At 40.1% G+C, this 22,813-nt stretch overlaps 1 protein-coding gene across 1 annotated transcript in view; it reads left to right on the top strand.

Annotated features, from left to right (window-relative positions):
* Positions 1-22,813, top strand: part of gabbr2 (gamma-aminobutyric acid (GABA) B receptor, 2) — a 306,925-nt gene that overhangs the window by 58,060 nt on the left and 226,052 nt on the right. Inside the window, exon 2 of the mRNA XM_007258852.4 lies at positions 19,709-19,846. Coding sequence (XP_007258914.2) covers positions 19,709-19,846 — 138 coding nt within the window. The remainder of the gene's footprint in view (positions 1-19,708; positions 19,847-22,813) is intronic.

The following is a 22,813-nucleotide window of genomic DNA, read 5'->3' as shown; positions in this document are numbered from 1 at the left end:
TATTTTGAAAATACTTTACAATAAAGGTGCATCAATTATCAGTACTTACAACAGTAATAAACTTTGTTAAATGGTTAAGTAATGTCTCAACTTATTAATTGACACTAGTTAATTGACCCATTACTAAACATTTCAGAATTGTAATGCTTGAGAATGCTGTGAATAACAATTATTTGAGACATTAGATAAAACATAGTTTGTATTGTACATTGTACATAGTGTTTAATTGTTAGTATTTTATTCTTCTTTAAACCTTATATAAATACGATTAGATACAATATGGCTTTGTTATCTTGAAACCGTGTTCTTGTAGTTGTGTGTTAGAGTGAGCCCACCAGTGCTTCATCTTTATTTAGAACATGAGAAAGCGGGAAAGCGGGACATATGCTTACGCCACCCAGAGACACAGTTGTGAGGTTTACGTATGCAAAGGATTGCTGCATTTTTGATGCAGTATAGGAGGAGTTTGGCTCAGAGGCTCTATGACCTACTTCAGCTGCTACTGGAGCTCCATGTTCACACTGTGCTTCAGAAACTCAGAAATGATTTAAACACAAGTCAGCCTTCTTGGTTTTTGAGGGGTTTCCTCTGTACATGTATGTGTGTGTGTGTGATGGGAAGAGTGTAGAAGGAAGAAAATTAATTAGCGGTTGCAGAATAAGTCTTAAAAGGAGCGCATTTCTTTTAAAAGTGAAGAAGAAAGTATAAAGTAGTGAGCTTGTGGAGCCTGTTAGACTGTTGAGAAACACAGAATCAGCACTATCTGTGTGAAAAAGGTCGACTATTACAGGAGGTTTTCAGCAAAACACAACAGAAAGGAACTCATTACACAAGAGCCGCCATGTTGGCCTTGGCCAGCTGTTGAGAGACTGAGAAAAAAAGATTAAAAAAGACGTTTCACAGTCACTGTCTCTCTTGCTATCTTTTTTCTATCTTACTAGTAGCACTAGTAGTCTTTCTTACTCTCTCAAGCTTTTAAACTCTCTCTCACATCCATTTTCTTCTCTCTCTCCCTCTCTTTCTCTCTCTGCTGCTCTGTTTCAGTGTCCCTCTACCTCTCTGTCTTTTCCAGTTCAACAGAGCCTTTTCAGATGTCTGACATTTCACTTCCACTGGCTGCTGTTGTAATGCATATAATTAGGCTCTGTCCAGATGTAATGCATTTTTAACGCTATACATTTATAATATTTGTTATGATGAGTAGCTTAACAGCTCTGCATATGCACATTAAGACATTAGACTGTAAAAAGCTTTATTAAACTTATAAAGCTTTATCAGTATAACCATATTTAGATACAGTTTCAGAACAGCACCAATGAACATTTTTAACATTTAAGCAATAAAACTGGATTTCATTTGTTGATTTGTTATAATAATAATGACGTAAAAATGATGTAGTATAATAAGTAAGTAACTACAAGCATATGGGTTTTTAAAAGCAGGGTTAAACTATCTCTACCTCTATTTGTCTATATAACTATCTGTCTGTCTGTCTGTCTCACTTAATATGCATCTATTCTCTTTTACGCTCTTTCTCTTACATTCCCTAATTTTAGCACTCTTCCCTTTTTAATGCTCTTTCTCTCTCTCTCTGTCTTCTCTCTCTCTGTCTTCTCACTCTTTCTTCTTGCTGTCTCTCTTTTTCTATCTATCTATCTATCTATCTATCTATCTATCTATCTATCTATCTATCTATCTATCTATCTATCTATCTATCTATCTATCTATCTATCTATCTATCTATCTATCTATCTATCTATCTCTCTCTTTCCTTCACCTCCATCTCTCTCCGTAACTCTGTAACTCTTGCCAGCTCTCCCTTGTTTCCATCTCTCTCTCTCTCTCTCTCTCTCTCTCTCTTTCCTTCACTTCCATCTCTCTCTGTAACTATAGCAACGCCGTGTCTGACACCGGCTCCTCAAATGAGACAGTATTGTCCGTTTGCTCAGACTGTAGAATATCTATGGTCATTTACAATATGTGATAAGTGTGTTTGTAAATGCCTGTGCATTTATGTGTGTGTGTGTGTGTGTGTGTGTGTAAGTGAATGTGTGTGTGTGTGTGTGAGAGCGTGTGTCTTATTCAAGGTCCCTGTCTCTCCAGTATTCAGAGTGAGGAAACTTAATGAGAAACAAAGCGGTCGTATGCTGCTTCATTTGCAGGTGTCAGTCAGGTATCGGTGGACCACCTGGCTGCTGGTTTGTTGGGTGATGTGTGGATGTGATGAGTGATTGCCGGAGCTCATTGTTGGCTCCTCCGGTTGCTGTAAAAAACGTGCAGGCTGATGAATCTGTGTGCTGGTGGCTTTGTGCCTCACAATCAGAGCCGGGCAGCAGCAGCAGCAGCAGCAGCACTCAAAGCTCTCCATCTGAACAGGCTCTTCAGCCCGGCACTGCACAATGCCTCTGCATAATTTCTCACTCCACTGCATCAGCAAGCCAGGCTTCATTTCCCCTTCCTTCACTGTAGGTATGCTTCTGTTAAGTCTGTGTACCAGAGCCACATGGGGTGGAAAAAATGGATAAAAACATCCTAGTACTGTCTGTAAATGGACCAGACGCTGGTCAACAAACAAGATGTAATAGACTGGACTGACCACAAGGACTTGAGTTGTAATACAAAAAGAGCCGTTCTGCTCATCCCTCCCAAACAGACACAGGTAGAGTTACTGTTCTGGTACTGATCACTGGTCTTAGACATGTGTATACTGTTATATTATACATATATACTATACAAAGCGGAGGTCAGCGAATGTAATGTTAGGCAGAAAATCGAACCTCAATTTGCATGTAAAGGTCAGCATAGTTACCCACTACACCAACCACAAGCAGTCAATGCCCTCTGTTCTGATTGGCTGTCCTGTGTACAGTCTGTAATGAAACAAGAATAAGTGCGCTAGGCTGCTGTAGGCCCAGTAGGTGGCATCTACTGGTCTTCTGGTCATCACAGAAACAAGAAATACATATAATATGAAACTGAAGAAAACTTGGGTTTCACTGATATAAACTTGTTAAAAGTCGACCAGAGAATGCATTTATTGAGTGTGGAGAATTCTCATAATCAATTTAATTCTGTTTACATCCCTGTTTTTTTGCCTTAGAATGAAACATTGCTGATTTTAGCTAGTTAGCTTTTAGCCTTCCCCCATTCGTTTTGAGTCTTCCCATCTACACCTGGCATTCGGTGTGGTACCAAAGGTTTGATATTTATGTGCTCTGTAGAGTCTGTAGATTCTATTGCCAGTTCTTCTCTACAGGGATCCCTGTAGAGAAGCTGGTAGCTACTTATGTTATCAATCTATAATATCAATGATGTCAATATCGTATATATATATTTGTACATATAGATTCCATTATGCCAGAAAAACACTGCAGAGAAAGACATGCTCTTTAAACAAGAAATACAGATTATTTGTTCATACCTTCATATCTGAAGACAGAATGAGTGCTTGTCCATAAATACACCCTACAGCCCAGCAGATAGAGTTATGTGGATGGATGCTGCACACTGTTGTCAGGAGACTTGAGGCAGAGTGGGCTTTGGGTGCAGACTGTAATATGGCCACGCCACTCAGCTGTCCGCCCTTCGCTCTGCCCTGTGCCCAGAACAGGAACGGTGATGAATGACACCTATTACTCCAGACATTATGGCCATGCGGGCCTGACGTTTTCACATGCTGGAGCATCAGTGCAGACTGGTGGAACAGCCCATCGTATAAACACACAGCACAGCACAAAGAGGCTCAGTGCATCCGGCATTTCCCAGAGCTGGAAGCTCAACAGCATCAACATTAAGGGCTGTGGTGCTGCTTGAGATACAGGGTTCTGTCAGAGAGCAGACTAGACTGATCTTGGTGATGAAAAGCTGCTGTACATATTTCTTGCTTGTGAAACATCTTTTTTTCCATCTTACACAAAATGCTTAATGGACTCCATCGAAGCAGTGGGTGTAATGAGAAATAAATGGGAGAAGCATAGGCACAGAGGAGACTGAGCCTGTGGAAATGAAGTTTCATGACAGAAAGGGAGTGGTAGTGTGAGTAATTATTCATCTTCCATCACAACTAAAGATCAATAGAATCAGAAGAATGTAACCTTCTAGTAGCAACTAGAAGTGCTGCCACTATGATCAGGTGATCGCAGGTTCGAATCCTGTTCATGTAGCTTGCAATCGGCAAGAGAGCACAATTAGCCTTGCACTCTCTGGGTGTGTAGATGGCGCTTTTTTCCCACATTACTACAAGGGATGATGTCGATCAGCACAAGGCGTCTGTGAGCTGATGTATCGGAACCGAGTCGCTGCTCTTTCCTCTGAGTGCGCTGTGATGCTACTCGGTAATGCTGCATCAACAGTAGTTTGAAAAGAGGCGGTGTCTGACTTCACATGTATCAGAAGAGGCATGTGCTAGTCTTTACCCTCCTGGTGTGTTGGGGCATCACTAGTGATAGGGGGAGTCCTAATGAGTGGCCTGGGTAATTGGGGAGAAAATGTGAAAATGGGAAAAATTCGACATACAATTATTAGAAAAATAAATTAATAAAAATAAAAAAACTGATATATATTTATATACATAAACACAGTATGGATTAGTAATAGAACACTGAAAGGCCACTCAAGATGTCTTTTTTGTGTCACATTCTCACTAAACCTGTCACTTACCCACCCTATTTAATTGCCCAAAAAGTTGGCAAACTTTGAATATACAGTGTGCTGATTTCTAGGATATGCGGTAGAATCCTGTGTATCACTGGAAAGGTGGGATGTCTGCTTTAAAAAAAAATATATATATATGGTTCTTCTCTGACATTACTCCCAGAAGACATACATTTTTGAGCTTGAGTTCTTCTGTTCCTGCACAGGAACTCAGGAGACTGAATATTGCCACAGGCAGCACAGCCAATCTCTTACAGGACAGTTTGAAAGTGAGGGAAGTTCCCAACTCAGATTTTTTTTTGCTCCCTGGGGAAAGACACTGTTTGAACTTGATGTTCTGAAAGTCATGACTGATACTTGTGAAAGAAAAAGGCTTAACAGGCTAATCATTAAAATATCTATATATTTTTCCTCATGCGGGGGCATGGGTGAACATAATTAGACACTGTAAGTGAAATTATTACATACAGTAGCTACTGCATGTAGTACTGTAGGCCTTAAAAAACACAGAAAAGGCAGAGATGTGTCTGAGGAAGATTTGCCCGAGGACCTTGTAGCATTGCAGTGCAGCAGGAGATGGGGGATGAGGAAGGATTGTGCTGAGGGAATTAGAGAGCGCTCCACTTTCTAAATCTCCAAAGGACCAAACAGAGCGCAGGAGCTGCCCTGAGCCCTGTGTCCCTTCCATGGGAGACACGATGGCTGCACATCTCTGCCTCTTATCCTGGTCCGATGTTTCGCCACGTACTGCATCACCACAATTATCCAAAATGGCAGTAATTACCCCCGCCTCCCCTCCTCAGCTCTCCAGAGGAGGCATCCTGGGGAGAATGGAGGACCTCGGGCCAAGAAATAATTAACTTGATAATGGCCTCCCTTTCCTCAGCCATCCCTCTCATTCTATCTCTTTCCATGTTCCCACTAATTACACACATACTGTATATTGTTCCGGGTCCATTTTCATACGAGTGCACTAATAGCTTTTTCCTACATGTTTGCATGTTGTGAAGCTCCACAGTGTCATATTACATGTTCCTGATCAGAGCACTCTTTAAAAAAATTAGGTACAAGATAAGCTGTGTTCCAATATTAGGACTGGTCCTCGGTAGGCCTTTCCTATGGAGAATCCTTTCTCAGCATAGCAAGGCTTCCTGTTGCCATTTTTGCCCAACTTTGTGCTGTTTTGCTTTTTTTCACATTGGATGTGTACATTGAATTATGGGCAACTGAAGGCCAGAAAGGATACTTCAGCTGCGCCCTTCAAATTGTAGGCTGATTTTTTTTGGCTATATAGGAATGAACTTTTACTTTGGAACAACCTTTTTTGACATGGAAGCTGACCGAGGGTACTGCCTACAATTTAAAACGCAGCTATAGTCTTATCACTGGCTGGATTTTCTGTGTTTCTTATTTGGGCAAGAATATCTGCTTTTCTTATTCTCATCCCTGCTGTCCTATCAAAAGCCTTGTATCTCCTTATATTCCCCGTTTCCCTTATGTTCAGTGCTCCAATCCAAACAGTCCTAAATGACTCTGGAATGATCTTTTTACATGTACTGTTCAAGATTCACTCTTAAAAGTGAAGTGTTTTACCATAGATAAACCCCTTAGGGGAAGTCCCACTTAAGTGGATGCAGGTGTTTGTGAGGCTGTCAGGTAAGACATTGCCTCACGAGCCTTACAAGCACCTGACACACTATATTTTAATCTTGTTAAGTTTTAACAATTTGATGTAAAACAGAATTGTAAGTTAAAGTATTTTGGCAAAGGCCCACCATCGTCCCATGTCTCATAACGTCTGGATCTTTGCAGATCCTGTTGAAGATACGGAAAGTAGGGAGAAGCCAACCCCAAGGGCAACACAGATTTTTTTTAAAGACAGGTGCAAGCTGGTGATTGGTTGGGAAATGAAGTGACTTAGAGTGCATTAGAGTCTCCAAGTTAAACTTTTTTATACATTTCCGTAACCGAGCCATTTCTCCAGGTGAGGATGTGCTGGTGATGTTTTTTTCTTCTTAAAATGGTAAATGCATTTGTTTATACATGTAGGTGGATCTTTTTGTATGATTTTATCACAATTTAGTGATTCTAGCAATAGATGCATCTCCTCCTCTTTGTAGAACAGTGGATATATGTTTTGTTTCGACATATTTGCATGTTATGTTATGTTGCCTTCTGTGAAAGCATTGCTTCCTTGGCATTCACAAATACCTATATACTTGCGCTTAATGTTTGTATTCATCTAAGTGATGTTGTCAGCACATGCTTTTAAGACTTTTCCTTTCTAATAGTTTCCCCTGACAACGCTGCATTGGATCAAACTCATAGGAGGACAGCTCTTGTTTGCCTCTTAATTTTAATGACGCATATTCTCATGGCAAGCTCTGCTGCCAAGCAGCGTAACCTGGAATGCGCTAATTCCGTCAAGCCTTCTGGAGCTCCAGCGCAGACTGCTAATAAAGGTTCAGTGTGTTTGAAGTGAACTGGCTGGCACTTTCACAGCCAATTTGGGCTTATCCTGGTCTGTGTGCTTCACGGCCCTCTGTAAAAGCCGCACGGCAATCTGATGATAATCTGAACCTGGATAGGCTGCTGCACCAGCACTCCATTTTAAGCCTGTCCAGCTGCGGCCACACAAAGCCTGGGCCAAATACCTGGCGAAGTGGACGGTTCCGTCTGGTTTATTGGCGATACGGATTGTCACACAACACAGGATGTACTAATTCCCTTTCCTCAGGCTTCCTGTTTTGGACCTCAAACTAGGAAGAACAATAAGATAGGTTAGTGAATTGTGCAAAATAAACTGTAAAAACAGCTTAGTTTTCCTGTGAAAATACTGTGCATTACCAGTTGTTCTTCCCACACATCACAAAAAAAGACATTTATAAAAAATTGATTGTGACCCACTATAGAGCCTGTAAAACAACAATCCAGTGCATAGTAACTGGCCGTCTTGCCGATTCTCGCTCAAAAAATGCAACCTTTTAGCTAATACTCTAGAGCATGCTGTACAAATGTTACCAGAAGACGCCGAAGCTGCTCACTTCAGTTTCATACACTGCAGATATGATAATATCTCATGCTAAAATCCCAAAAGCGAGCACACTGATGGTTTTCACTCATAAATATCCCAAAGGCCAGGCCGCATATCTCGGGGTCCGAAAAAATCAAGGACGATTTGCTCACATGAGTGGAGATGACTGCGCCTCTAAAACTAAAAACGTGATGTGGAGCAAAAATACCAGGCACTCTCATCTTTATACATGCATTTATGTATTGGGCTACACTGTCAGTTTATTTTTCCTTTTCTGAAATGTATTTATAATCAATGCTCCAGTAGAAATAGTCGTAAATTACTTTGGAATGACAGCTTATTACTAATAACATAACCATAACTACTGTTTTAGATACACTCTTAAAAATAAAGGTGCTTCAAATAGTAAAGTTGACTAAGAGCTAAACTAAGAGCTACGTACTCAAGCCTTTTCTCTGGGTTAAGCCCAATCCGGATGGGATTAGTTTCTCAGGGGGTCCTGGGGTAATTTTCTCTTTTATGGGGGGTCCTCTGTGATTTTATTCCCGTCTGGAACGACCTTGTATGTTTTTTTTTTCCTGAGACCTCCTCTAAGAAAATTACAGGATAAATTACCTGCTGTTTTTCCCTGAACTCTGTGGTGCTCCAGTAATTTTAGTCCCTTCCAGACTCAGTTTTGAGTTTTATCAGCTCGTGTATAATAAAATAGCTATTTGTCCACTGCCACACACCGTAATTACACTTTTGTCACACGTTTCCATAAAGATCCACTTAAAAACACAACAGCGAGTGAAAATGGAGGAGCTACTGAACGCGATGTCCTGTTTTTTCATTTGCATTCCAGATGCAAGAGTTTTATCACTGGGCACCGATGGTGCTTTGTATGTCCTGGTGCAGGTTTTCCAGATGTTTCGATTTGTAGCTGGATGTTATTGGACATTTAAATTTAGTATCATGTCCCTAACACTGTTGTTCAAGCAAAATTCTCCTCTTCATCCATATCCTATTATTTTGACACCCTCTAACTGATAATATTAATCTACATATTTTGTATGTTTATTATCTGTTGCACCAGTTTGGACATAAAGCCAGCATAAAGAAACTCTATTGTTTAATGGGAAATAAAATGAGTAATGCATCTCATTTTGCAGTGCATTGTCTCTCCGTTCACCATTCTCTTCTCTTCCCATTTCTATTACGGATGCGTTTCCTCATGTCACACTTCAGAGCAGACAGGCCAGGTGGATGGTGGAGATGGTGGAGGGAATTAGGCAGGTCCTGACTTTTAATCAGCCATATAATAACTACAATCAGCCTCTGCCTGGGTGTGGAACTGACACTTCCCTATGATATGCTTCTCAGTTTTTAATCTCACATTGCTGTGAAGCAGTGTTTGGTTGGTGCCCTCACTCTCCTAAACTCTTGACTCACAGGACATGAGGTTAAAAGGGCTTTTTCAGTGGGGCCAAAATACGTCATCTACATAGACCATGTAGACATTATGAGAGGGAAAGCTTGTTTTTTAGTGATTCATCCATAGCAGTGAACTTGCAGAGGCCAAAGTCGAATGTAAAGTGGATAATCTTTTTTTAGGACAGCATATTCAATAGGGATTAAACTGCTGAGCAAAAATAATTAATTTTAAACGTCTGCTTTAAGATGTGTTTATGTAGCTTTCTTGACCTAAATGCAGTATGGCGGAGGGAAAAAAAAACCCAAATCATGTGCTGAAAAAACGAATCTGATAAAAAACACCTTTATACAAGCTTGTTGAGGACACCATGAATTGTGTTTTCTCTGGATCTCTTTTTTCCAATCGTATTTTTTTTCTGTAAGCTTTTCTCCCATTTTGCTAACTCCACTCACTACACATATTTGTAATTTCTCTGAGCTCAGGCTTTGGCAGGGCTACAGAATTTCCCTCCCGGACAGATTTTGGCGTGTCATATGTGTCGACCTGTTTGTTTGGTCTAATTTTGTACATGCCATTACCAAACTCCCTGTGTAAAAAGCAGATTGTGTGTGACAGGCTGCTTCCCGTTTGGAGACTCTCTCTCTGTCCCTCTCTCTGAGCTGGGGGCCTCAGGTTGCTTATTTGAGTGCAGTAATTTGCCATTGACTGGAGACAGGTGCAGCTGCTACCGCCACCACCGCTAACAAGGCGTTTTATCATGGTTAGCTGGCCTTGATTATCCCTTGATGTTACCACAATAGTACGACCGGCCGTTCTGCGACGCTGAAGAAATAGTTCCATTAATATTACTAAGTCCTCTGTCCCCTCTGAGGTGTGCAGGACTTCTACTGCAAATGTGAACAATTAACCTGTCCTCATACATAATTCCTATCAGAGCTGCAGAGCTAATAAGTTGCACAGCTAATAATAACAGCTAATAATAATGGAGGAGGCAGAGAGGCTATCCCTATAGCTGGCTTACTGAATAGACTCAGGATAAAGAGAGGGACTACTGGACTGGAACACAGACAGGAGACTTGGCTGGGCCATGGACATGGTACTGAATAGGCAACTGGAACCATGACAAGACATTAGACAGGAAGGGAGACAGGACAGGTGATGGGAACACTGATGAGACAGGAATGACAGACAACATGGAATAGACATAAACAGGGATACAGGAGAACAGGGACATAACTGGAGCGACTGCAGGGACATAGATGGAGCCATGAACAGTGCAGGGGACAGAAACAGAGGGGGTTAACAGATGGAAAAGGGGGTAAAGGACAAGTAAGAAAATAAAAGGCTAGCCAAGCAGCATCCCACAGTGCCAAAGGAGGAGCAGTTTGAGAATCTGGTGTGGGAATAGTTCCAATAGCCAGCAAGGGAACAGTACCAGGTACAGAAGACAGAAGAGAATTTAAGGCCAAGGGAAAGGAAGGCTTCAGTAAGCAAGTGGTATCCAGAACATTGGACAAGGATTTGATGGCAGGTTAACTTAAAGCAAAATCCATGGTAATGGGTAGACAGAACCCAAAAGAGACAAGAAGGCAGTTACAATCAAACCTTCATTTTTTAATATATTTTGTTTTCAGCTTTGGTTCGATTCCCTTGAGCAATTGTGCTGAGATTTACCATGGAAGGTGATCTCTGTTCAGTCCCAAATGAACTCTCGAACAAACGTTCTCACATGGTTTGATGTTGTATTGTATTGACGCATTTTAGAGCATTCAGGGATTTTCTTTTGCAAAACAAACCAAACCAAGAGAAATACGCTCCAAATTTACAAACTCATTATCAGATTCAGATCAAAAATAGTAATCTAAGTGTGAAAATAAAAACCCTTAGCAGAACATTTGTCTATAAAAGGCCATAAAACACTCTTCTGTCCTGCCTTCTCTAGACCTCTTGTCCAAGAAAATACTATCCCACTCAAGAGCTTTTACTCTCAAAAGGGTCTACATAAAAAAGTATCTTTATACGGCTCTAGGGCAGGCCAAGTGCTTAAAATAAAGCTTACACTGCTTGTAAAACCGTCCACAAGGTGGACTGTCACCCTCATTTTCACTCTCACAGGAATGGGAAATGGAATGGTCGGATAAGATGTTTTCCAATTTTGAGATATTCCAGTTTGTTCTGTTGAGCCAAAAAATATATTGCTGGACCATTAGGATGGTCAGGTTTCGGTGACGATGGTGGACGCAGGGAGCAGGATGCCTCTTTTACTGAATTTTTATTGTGATCAGTTACGGCGCATGAGAAGCACGAGAGAGAATATGGGTTGTGACACAGTGGGTGGTAATGACCGGTGGCATCTGGTTAGAATTGTCCAAGCGAACAGACATGCATCGGCATTCTGTGCATATTTCACAAGCCAGTGCAAATATCATTATATTTCATTGGGCATGGCAAAAGTCATGTGACATTTCCTAATACTAGTACCTATCCCTTCATGCTGTATATCCATTGACAATAGTGAACATATGGATATGTACAGTATGTCTTAGATGTGCTTTAGTGTGATGGGTTTGGTGAATGGTTATTGTACAGTAGAGATACAGTGTTGAGTGGGATGAGTAAAAAAAATGCAATTTTTAATGGAGCGGTCTGATTTTAACACATCAAACAGTGCAGATTTGTTTGAATCAATACACATCAATACACGTGTGCTCATTTCCAAAACTTGACATACAAAAAAAAAATCAGGGCCTTTAGTCATGGGCTCTGAGGATGAGATCACTGAATCAGAAATGTCCTGGGCGCAGTAACCACATCTCTCTAGCTCTGTCTTCACCCCAGACAAACAGAAAAATGTCAGGGTGATTACCTCTGTGTCAGCACTTTCCTGTTCCACTCTGGATCCAACATATTCCCCAAAAGTCACCTCTGAACCCCTTCTAAATAACAGCTCTTGTGAGACCCTAGCAGCGGTAAATATAATCGTTAATGCCGGCTTTGGCTCCGTCTGCATTTCGTGCAGTTGGAATTGTGAAGCCGGTTGCCCATGGCAACATGGACGAAGCCTGCTAGGCAGATTCTGGACGTGTGCCTTAGAAAGCAAACGGCCGCATGTGCCATTCAGACCACATGATTCAACGGCCGCATGTGCCATTCAGACCACCTTTTCATTGCGGAGTATGCGGCCTGACTATGGAGGTGTGACCATCCTTTCATGTCTTTAAATGCCATGTCTTGTTCACTGATTGGGCTCCAATTGGCCATAATGCCAGGACCCAAGTGCGTCACATGGCTTGATCTTGGCATTCCATCAGATTTTACTGGAATGCTGCTCTAGATTCATGGAAATATGTGACAGATTGATGCAGACTTTCCATAAAGAGCCTGGGGGCTTTATGGACCTGAAGAACAAAGATCCTGACCTTGACTATTTAGTATGGGTGATTACAGTTTCATTATTTTGAACATTACCTGAAATACTCATCCTGTTCTTATAATTAAATGCAAAGTTATCTGCTTTTAATGAATTTCAAGCTGAAAATCATGCCACTTACAGAATTCCTTGCTGTCAACAATGCTACCCAGCTAATGAGCGCTTCTAATGCTAATGCAGTCTTGAGGAGTGTGCTGTGATTATTTGTTGAAACCGGTGTTAACAGCAATTTATAATCAGAATCAAAATAAAGTGACAGTAATTGCATTAGTAATTGCTGTCAATTGTGCAGCTGTAGTTAAATAGGCATGGACCTTCAGCTAAGTACATCAATAACTGCGCTATGATCTTAGCATTTAAGAAAAGCCTGATCTTATGTGTATTTTCCCGGCTGAAGAAAAAACAGCACAGCCAGATTAAGCTGTTAAACTGCTTAAACTGGTATATTTTGGTTTGAGTCAGATGGTTTAGTTAGTCTACTTGATCAAGCGATCAGTATAGACACTGTTTTTACCAGAATGACCAGCTTTTAAACCACCATGACCATCACAGATCAGCCTAGACCGTTTGAAACCATGTACCAGCAAATGCTGGTCTTAAACTGGATTTTTCAGCAGGCTACTGAATTTTGTGTGTATACTAAATTTCACAGCTATTGTTTTGTCTTAGAACGGAATTGATTTTAATCAACTGCCAAGCTGAATTGTTTTCCATATTTCATTCTGGCAATTACTGGTAACTGGATTAACGCGAATATGAGAGAAATATGCAAATGAGATCTGCTGATTATCTTCAGCAGTGCGGACACCATCACTTCAATAGGCTTATTCTGCAGAGCCTCATCACAGTCTTTTTTCCTTTCATACGCCCACTTCTATTTTCAACATTTCTATTTCTGACACAAAAGAGAACTGACTGGTGTGTGTGGAGTGAGAATTGAGTGTGTACTATGAGCACTGCGTGTGAGGTAGCAACAGGCTATCAGTCACTGGTTTAGGATGGGCAGTAGTGTGTTTTATACAGATAAACATGTCAATGTAGGACATGTATGGGTAGCCCAAATGTAAACTTGAGTTTTTGTCAGTGGGTGTCAGGTTGGCCACAAGTATGGATGTTAGTGATGGACCCCGTTAGGGTTGGTGATTGGGCCCATTACTTTTCTTGATGGAGACGACCAACAAATGTGTGTGGAGGCAATGTGGTCAACAGTTTGAGAAGGCCTGGGGCCCTATCGTACTTCCTGCGTAAGGCGCATCTCGATGCACATTGCTATCATATACCCTGTCAACAGTCTATTTTTGGAATTTATGAATATATTTACGCACATGGACTTGGTGGTCTGGAAATGAGCTGTGTTCAGGTAAATTTCTGGCATGGTTCTATCTTGGCTGTGGGAAATCTAGGTATGCCACTGACTGATTAAAACCCTGACAACAGTCAGTAGTCAGCCACCCAATCCTATTTTAGCCATGCAGGAGAGCCGTGTTCACTTTGCGCCCTCAGTGCTGTACTGCGCAAACCCAACTTTTACCTCAATAATAAACAGAATAAAGAATAAAATAACATCGCTGTTCCTTTAAATGAGCTGTTGGCATACCTTCACAGCATGAACGCACAGGTCAGTATCCTCTGTTAAGATGCTCAGAAGCGCCGCTCTGTAAGATACCAAAGCGCCAAAGTCAGAGTGCAGCTGGTTCGTAAAGGGAAGGACAAGTGACGCACTGATTGATTTATTTTACGCTATGCCCAAAAAGACACCTATGATTAATTAAAAGAATTAGTCCATGCCTTTTGTGCATTTCGAGCTGTGCAAGGAGTAGTTTTTGCTCACTCATGATACCAAAGACACACCCTAAATCCAGTTGCATGGGGCGTAATTGACAGATGTGCTATAGAATGCTGAAATAGAGCCCTTGGTGTTATGGTGTGGTTTGTAATTTTGTATGATGCCTTTGGTCTTAATTACAGGCGCTTTGACAGCCCAACATTATACAAGTGCAACCAGTGGTCCTACCTTCTGAATGCACAGTGCTCTATGGTGGACACTGCTCATCCACATACTGCCTAAAAGCCTGCTGTGAATACCTAAATACTATGCCATGGCCAGCTGCGTTACCAGCCCTATCCCATATTGAAAATGTGTTGAAAAGATGCTATTGGACACATTATCAAGACTCCACCCCTACAAAAAAAATGCAGGAACTGCGCAAAATGATTCAATCTGCATTGGATTCATTATCACAGGGCACCATTAGAAGCATTTTTTAAATTCGTGCTGAAACATCTGCATGTTTTATTACACATACGGTATATCACATAGTACTCAATAAATATGCGCATGAGTTGCCCTATCCGTTTAATTTTTTTAATTATTTATTGTCACTGGTAACCTTTATCTTGCTTTCATATAACATAGAAATCCAACACCTTCTTTGTGCAACCACTCTTTTTACCAATACCCCTGGCATTGAGTATATTTTTTCTTTATTTTAATAAGCTTTGGATGTTGTGCTCATTTAATACAGATAATAACCAAAATAGCCACTAGTAAAGCTAGCTTTGCCTCAGGAAGGATAGAGCCAAGATGTGCTGCTTTTTGATAATTATCGTTCAAATCAGAGCTTAACATTTCCTTTTTCTAAAAAAAAAAAAATGGAATAGTCTGTGATCCATATCTGAAGGAAAAACAGTTTTTAACGTTAAATTTATCTGTAAGCTAGCAAGCTAAATTGCAAGTGTGCTCAGCCGAATCCTCGGAGGGCTGTAGTGTCTACAGGTGTTTGTTCCGTCCGCACAACACAACACAACACCCGATTTCACTAATTAGGGTTTCTGCTGTGTTACAGAGCAGAGCTCATTAGTGAAATCAGGTGGTGTTGTTGAAAGCTGGAACAAATACCTGCAGACAGTCCTGCTCTTCTTAAGTACCGGGGCTGTACGGCTTTATGCTCTCACCTGCCTGCTTCCAACCATCTGACTCTGAGTTAATAAGACGAATCGCAGCCCCCCTTGTATCCCCTTAAAACGAACGGCTACCACTAGATGAATTCAGAGTTAACAAGATGAAGAATTTAAATGCGCTCTTTTTACTAACAAGGAGAATGCACCCTTTACGTCGATCCATGGTCACTAGCAGTGGCGGACTCAGGGTGGTTTAATGGCAGAGGACAAAAATAAAACCTACTGCAGGACATGGCGCCCAACCAGCTTTCAGACAGATATGATGCAGCACTTCATCCTTGATTAAGAGTTTATTGAGAGAACATCATTAGACTAAACCAGGGGTGTCCAAACTTTTTTTGTTGGGGGCCAGAAGAAGAAGAAGATATATTTAAAGTCACGGCCCACACTCTGTAATAAAACAAATAATGAAATATACCACTTTAAATAATACTTTTTACCTGATTATTTTATTTACACATCATTTTACTTGACTTACTATCTTTATCTTTGCTAGTGTTTTGTAAACTTTTCAAATTAATGTTTAATTTCATGATGTCTCTTAATATTAAACTCCTTAATTACGACAACTTTTAGACTCTTTGGCCCGTTTTTCTGCACTACAACTTCACCCTCTTCGCTTTTTTTTTTGCGCTAGAAATGCGCATCCTCTCTGCTTTTAGACTCTTTTGCCCGTTTTTCTGCACTAGAAATGTGCACTCTCTCCGCTTTTAGACTCTTTGGTCCGTTTTTCTGCACTAGAAATGTGCACTCTCTCCGCTTTTAGACTCTTTGGTCCGTTTTTCTGCACTAGAAATGCGCACCCTCTCCGCTTTTAGACACTTTGGCCCATTTTTCTGCGCTAGAAATGCGCACCCTCTCTTTTTGAGAGTTCAAACTTTGAATCTCTCATTATAAAAACCTGCTTAACAGCGGGCCAACTTTCATTCTATTTCTAAAATACCTCGCGGGCAGCTCCAAAAAAGGAAACGGGCCGCAAATGGCCCGCGGGCCGTAGTTTGGACACCCCTGGACTAAACTAAATCTTTATAATTTTACAGATAGCTTAATAAAATACATTCTTACACAGTGCAGTATATTGTCAAGGTTAGAGTTTAGACTGTATGAAGCCCTGATTTCTGTACCTTTTTGAGGGGTGTTGATAAAAAACGGAGAGGTTAATTATTGTACTCGTTTTTTGCTTTTTGAACTTTTTAAGGTTTTTAAACATTTAACTTTGTCTTTTAGTATCAAACACAGTTTATCCCATTGTGAAGGACCTGTAGAGCAACACATCACATTTCAGGTTTAAGAAACACACTCTCACACAGGTAGAGACACATTTATAGCACATTTTCTATTGTATCCACTGGGTGGCGTTTTTCCATTAGACGTGCTTCTAACCAGGCATCTCATAATGTTTTCCCACATGTAGGAGTACCCAAAACAGCCATGCTTTCCATTTTCCCTATTGAAAAAAAATCTATTGGCTGCTGAAAACACAGGTGCGCCACTGACTGAAATGAACCTAGACGAGTGCTGCATCATGCAAATCCAGCTTTTACATCAACAATAAACAGAATACAACATAATATAACATTGTTGTTCCTGTAAATGAAAAACGAAAAATTTAGCTAACTTGCTAACGACATGTTCTACCAGCAATTTGTAATGCTTATTATGAAGAAAGTGGCTATAATGCATTGAAGCTACAATAAACAAAGATTATGCAATGATAACTGATTATCACAATAAGAATCAGAACATTCTTCCCCTTGGCTTGACCAGAGGGGTAGGGGTAAGTGGTAAGGGCAAGGGCTTAAATGGGATTAGACCACTATGTAGTAGGCTTGGCATCGAAGGCACTTCCTTACAGCAGCACACTTTTGTACCCACAGATGGCATTTATTAAGGGTGTACTCACACTAGGCACAGTTCGGTTGAATCGTGCCGGAGAATCGTACCCCACTGGCCTGCACTCACACTGCGTTTAAACAATCCGTGCCCAAGTACACTTATGTCACTTACTGCTCTGCGGATTTGCTGGTGTTGTGCTGAATTTAGCACCCTCTCTCGGGAGCGCGTCTTCTTGATAAAAGCAGAGGTAATCCACTTTAACTTACTTAGAAATACACGACAAATGTCACGGTTATCTCAGTCACGGTTACATACATAGTGACATAGCACACACCCGAAAAAAGGGGTGCTTTTCCTGATGGCGGTGCAGAGTTTGGCACAACAGCGTCATGTTTGTTTACAGAAACGTCGCATCATCTTGTTCTATGCTCAGGCAAGGATTGCGCTCACACTGCATGCGGTTTGGAACGATCACACTAGTCAATCGAGCCGTGCTTTGGGAGATAATTGCCTAGTGTGAGAACACCTTAAGACACTCTCTGGATAAATACTCTTAGGTGTGTCTATTTTTAGTCCTTTGTGAGGCAATGACGAGTCTGTAAATGAAGAACTAAAGAGAACACACTGTGCTCTATTAATGAACGGTTGCTTTGTACTAAACTTATGATGTTCTTTTCTCTGCTCCCACAAGAACCTTTAGTGGTCAAATGTCAAGGATCAGAACCCTGATTGACGTGTGATGTTTAGACATCTCGGACACAGTGTTCCTCTCAGTTCCTGAACAGGAGTCAATCACATCCAGTGGTCCGCCAATAACAGACCTTTCCTGAGTGTTTACCAAGAACGGAATACCAATACAAACACAGAAAATCGGAGTAAAATTGGTTAGGGATTTATATACTGCAGTCGATAGACCTTACTCCATCTTTTTCTTTCTCCAGCATTTTCACAGAGCGAACAGTGTTGCCATGGTGACGTGAAATGGCTGCAGACTGCAGCAGTGGGTTGGTTCAGGTTTGCAGAGGACTGTGTTTGACACATTCAGAAACTAGAGGCTGAGATTTCACTGGGTTTGTATGGATAAGAAAAACTTACTCTTAAATATAAAGGTGTTTTAGATTGTTCTTTGACTGATGCCATAAAAGAACCACTTTTTATTCCATAAAGAACAATGTGTGTGATTAAATGTTGATATACTGCTCATCACTGATCATTGATTCCTATTTAAATTTGGTGAAAATTGCTTTATTTTTAAATATTGAAATTTAAGTTTCAATATTTTGCAGCCATAATTTTCATATTCAATTATGTTTACTCACACTATTAAAAATAAAAGTGTTCCGAATGGTCCTTTGAGTGGTTCCATAGTAGAATCACATTTGGTTGCACAACAAAACATGTAACATGTTCTTTGTGATTTTACAATGGCAGATTTAAAGAGGGCCATAGCACCATAACACCTTTATTTTTAATTATTTTATATTAAGTTTTTTCTTTTGAAATCAAATGTTAATCCTTCTTTTGGTGGAATAAAGTAAGCCTTTCTTCTAGATTTTGAAATATTGTTGTGAGGAAATGTTTTAATTGTGAGGTCAGAATTTTGGATTATTACTACCCCACTTCTTTATCCTCAGTTCCTCAACTCATCCCAAAATATCAGATGGCGCACCATCATTCCAGAAAACACAGTTTTCCACAGCTTCATGGGTTAATGCTCTCGAGCCATGTTTAGCATTAGGCATGGTAAATAGAGGTCCATGTTTACCTGTTTACAAGAGTCCTATTCTATTGGCTGTACTTTAAATGTATTGGCTGTACTTTATATTGGCTGTATCTTTATATTATATGGACTCGACAAGCTGTGTGCATTGCGTCACTGTCCAATGAAAAACAAGCATCTCCATTTTTGTCGATTTTTTGTTTACTACATAATTTGATCAGACAAATTGTCCCTTACACTGTGCCAAAATGTCTTGATAAACAAACTAATAGAAATACTTCAAAATTAGCTGAAACAAACTGTTCTTACATTGACTTTCATTGAAAGTTTAGAAGATTTTTTCTCTCTCCTGTAAAGTTGCTGTTTTGGAGATACTTATTTTTCATTGTTGACTTCCTGTAAAGTTGCTGAATGTATTTATTAGATGGCCTGACCAAAAACATCGGGACATATACTGTATTTATATAAAAAATGTCAGCCAATGGCTTATCAACATGGGTTTAGAGAGCTATGTGGACCTGAAAGTAGAATAATAATAATAGTAAAACTGTAAGAAGTGTTACCATGTTCTCAACATACACTCAGATGTGTACATATTAACACCATTAGTTCTCAGCAAAAACACTTGATTAACTCTCTTTCTGTTTTTCTCTTCTCCAGTGTGACAATGCAAAGGGATTAAGGGCCTTCTTCGATGCGATCTGCTATGGTCCCAAACATTTAATGATCTTTGGTGGAGTGTGTCCATCAGTGACGTCCATTATCGCAGAGTCATTGGAGGGCTGGAACCTGGTGCAGGTAAGATAATATTGTTCATTATTAACGCAGTTATGCAAAGTGCACTTAGGGTGCGGTAAGGACCATTGCAAAGTTCCATGGCGTTTTATAAAACTGGACTTCATTGAACCTTGTTGTTGAGCTGAGGTTGAGCTGAGGCTTTTTTGCAGTTCATGTCCTTGACTTTTAGTTGGAATTCCATCAGCATCACAGCCTTATTCTGACAAATGTACCGCAGTGGTAATTGTTGTGGAACCATGACAGCGATGGAGCAGCAGCTACAGAATCCCCTTCTGGCAAGCTACGCATTTGCTTTTGTGTTGGCGGGAGTGGATGTAGAGAAACCACCAGTTGTCCAGAAATGATTAGAAAAAGAACAGGGTGTTCAGGAGGAAGAAAAAGCAGCACTTTGAGTACAACATTCTCTGACATGCTCTGTCCATGTTCAGGCCTTGTGTGAATGTGAGGAGTTATCTTCATCCAGTAATCAGCTGGGAAAGTAACAAAAAAAGTGATTTATACATATTTCTTTAAAACTATAGTGACACTACAGTAAAACTGCACCTAATGATGATGATTCATCGAGACAGTCTAGTCAGAATATTTTGACCAGATCCTTGTTTCTATATATGTTTTTAAGGATTTATTGATCATATAGGGACACTTCAATTCTATAATTACAGACCTTATGAAGTTCAACTTATATAGCGCCTTTCTAGAAACCCAAGGACGCTTCACAATTTATACATTTGACACACAAGCACATTACACATCAACACTCATCCACACACCAGTGAGAAGCGACAGCTAATAGCGCACAGCGTACTCTCAACCGGAAACAACCGTCCACCTGGAGGACCGCATCGGGCACTAAAGCAATTATCCAGGACAGTGCCAATCAATATCTGGGCACAGTCATACATACATTTACACACACACAAACATACCAAACACATACACATACACACCAGATCAATTTAGAGTTTCCAATTTTAACAGATCAATTTAGAGTATTAATTTTTCTGGGAAATTTAGAATATCTTACCTGATCTTTATGTTTTTGTACTTATGATTTTTTTCATACATTAGGATGGTGGTGGTTGGTGGTGTGTTAGTAGTGTGTGTTGTGCTGGTATATGGTTTTTAAACGCCTCAGTGTCACTACTGGTCTGAGAATAGTCCACCAACCAGTGTCTTGTGGCCAGTGTCCTGTGGCCAGCATCCTATGGCCACTAATGAAGCACTACGAGTTTAACACCACAAACTGTGCAGCAACAGATGAGCCTCTCTCTGTGACTTTTCACCTGCAAGATAAACAAGCTACCATGGAAGTGTCAAATAGAGGGGACAGTGAGAGGACAAAGTGTTTAAACACTCCAGCAGCACTGCTGCATCTGATCTACTTACACTACTAACTTAACACCACTAAATTGTACCTGCTCTGCATTTGTCTTTGTGGTATCCTGACCATTAAAGAACAGGGTGAAAGAAGGATAATAAAGTATGCAGAGAAACAGATACAGAACTACAGTCTGTAATTATAGAACTACCACATATTCATATGTATTCACTGGACCTGATAAGATGGACATTAAACACATAAACACAAAGGTGGTCATAATATTTTGACTGGACTGAGTATTATGATTAATTTGTTGACTATTCTGAAAGATTTTGTCTGTGTGTGTAAATCCATGACTGTGTCCCAAACCACACCCTTATATATTTTAGTGACCACAACTAATGGTAATTGAAGTTTATCACACTATTTAATGCGGTACTTTGTGATTTGGGACACAGCCCCTGTTTTTTTCAGTGGGTTCTGCCCTTTTAACAACATGTCAACATGTTATGCAAATAGATGTATTTTCTCAGCCCTAGACCATAATGTTTTTCTCCTTTGTTAAGACCAAAACAGCACACAGAAAGGGAATTAACTGTGTTTGCTTTTGGCTAATTGATTCATTTCTTCTTTTATTGGACTGATTGGCCAGTTCCTCCTCAGGGACTGGACATGGGGATGGGCAATTGGATGTTCTAACGTATAGATTAATCTCCTATTAACCTGAGCAGAATAGCTCTGTAATTAGTCTTCTTTAATCCATGCATGTCTGATCTGTTTTACAGCAAACAGAGGAGATGAACATTAAGCAAAAGCATTATCCATCCCCATCGAAACTGAGCATCAACTACCTTTACTTTTAATTAAAAGATACGTTTAAGAAGAATGCCAAATTGCATAGGCATATTTGATCTGGAGCTGGGTTGATGATGGGTCAGGTAATTAGGCTTAATAAGAGACCACTTATGAGAGGGTTGTGGAAGAGAGGGAATTGTAGAATGTGGTGGAGCATCATCTTGTGAAGTTATGGTTTGGAAGTCTTTGGAAGTGCATTTTATCACTCTGGATTTGATGTGGACATTGTTTCTCATGTTGTAAGTAATTCATAAGACAGTTTGTGGTCTTAATTTGAGCAGCCTGAGTTTCTTGACTGAGTTGCATCTCTACAAATCCGATTGTAATCACGTTTTAAACCACCTCCAAATGTGGTTACATTCGATTAGCAAAAATCTATTTTGAATGTGTTCTTTTTTCTGAACAAAAATCAACCTAGATACGAACTAGATATGCAGAAAATGGATTCTGATTAGTAATATGAACATAGCCTTAGTTACTAACAATAACATTCTTTGAGGTAACATTCCCATTTTAGAGGTAATAGTTAAAATAACAGATCAAAGAATTGAGGATGCTTCATCTTGCCCTCCAAACCCTGTCAAATCATGGTTTAGTTAATAGATTAATTAAATGATCAATTGTCCAATTAACTAGGCAACTAGGCTTCTTTCATATACTCTCATTTTAGAAAAGAATAGACATAAAAGTCTATTTCAAGGGGAGTGTTATTGGGTGTAAAGCTGGACGTAAAACAGCTTTGTGTCCATGATGCAATCTTTTGTGCAATTTTTGTTACAAAACATGCTACA

This window comes from Astyanax mexicanus, chromosome 3 (assembly GCF_023375975.1).
Source record: "Astyanax mexicanus isolate ESR-SI-001 chromosome 3, AstMex3_surface, whole genome shotgun sequence".
Taxonomy (NCBI): Eukaryota; Metazoa; Chordata; class Actinopteri; order Characiformes; family Acestrorhamphidae; genus Astyanax; species Astyanax mexicanus.
This window is presented reverse-complemented; position numbering and strand designations above follow the sequence as displayed.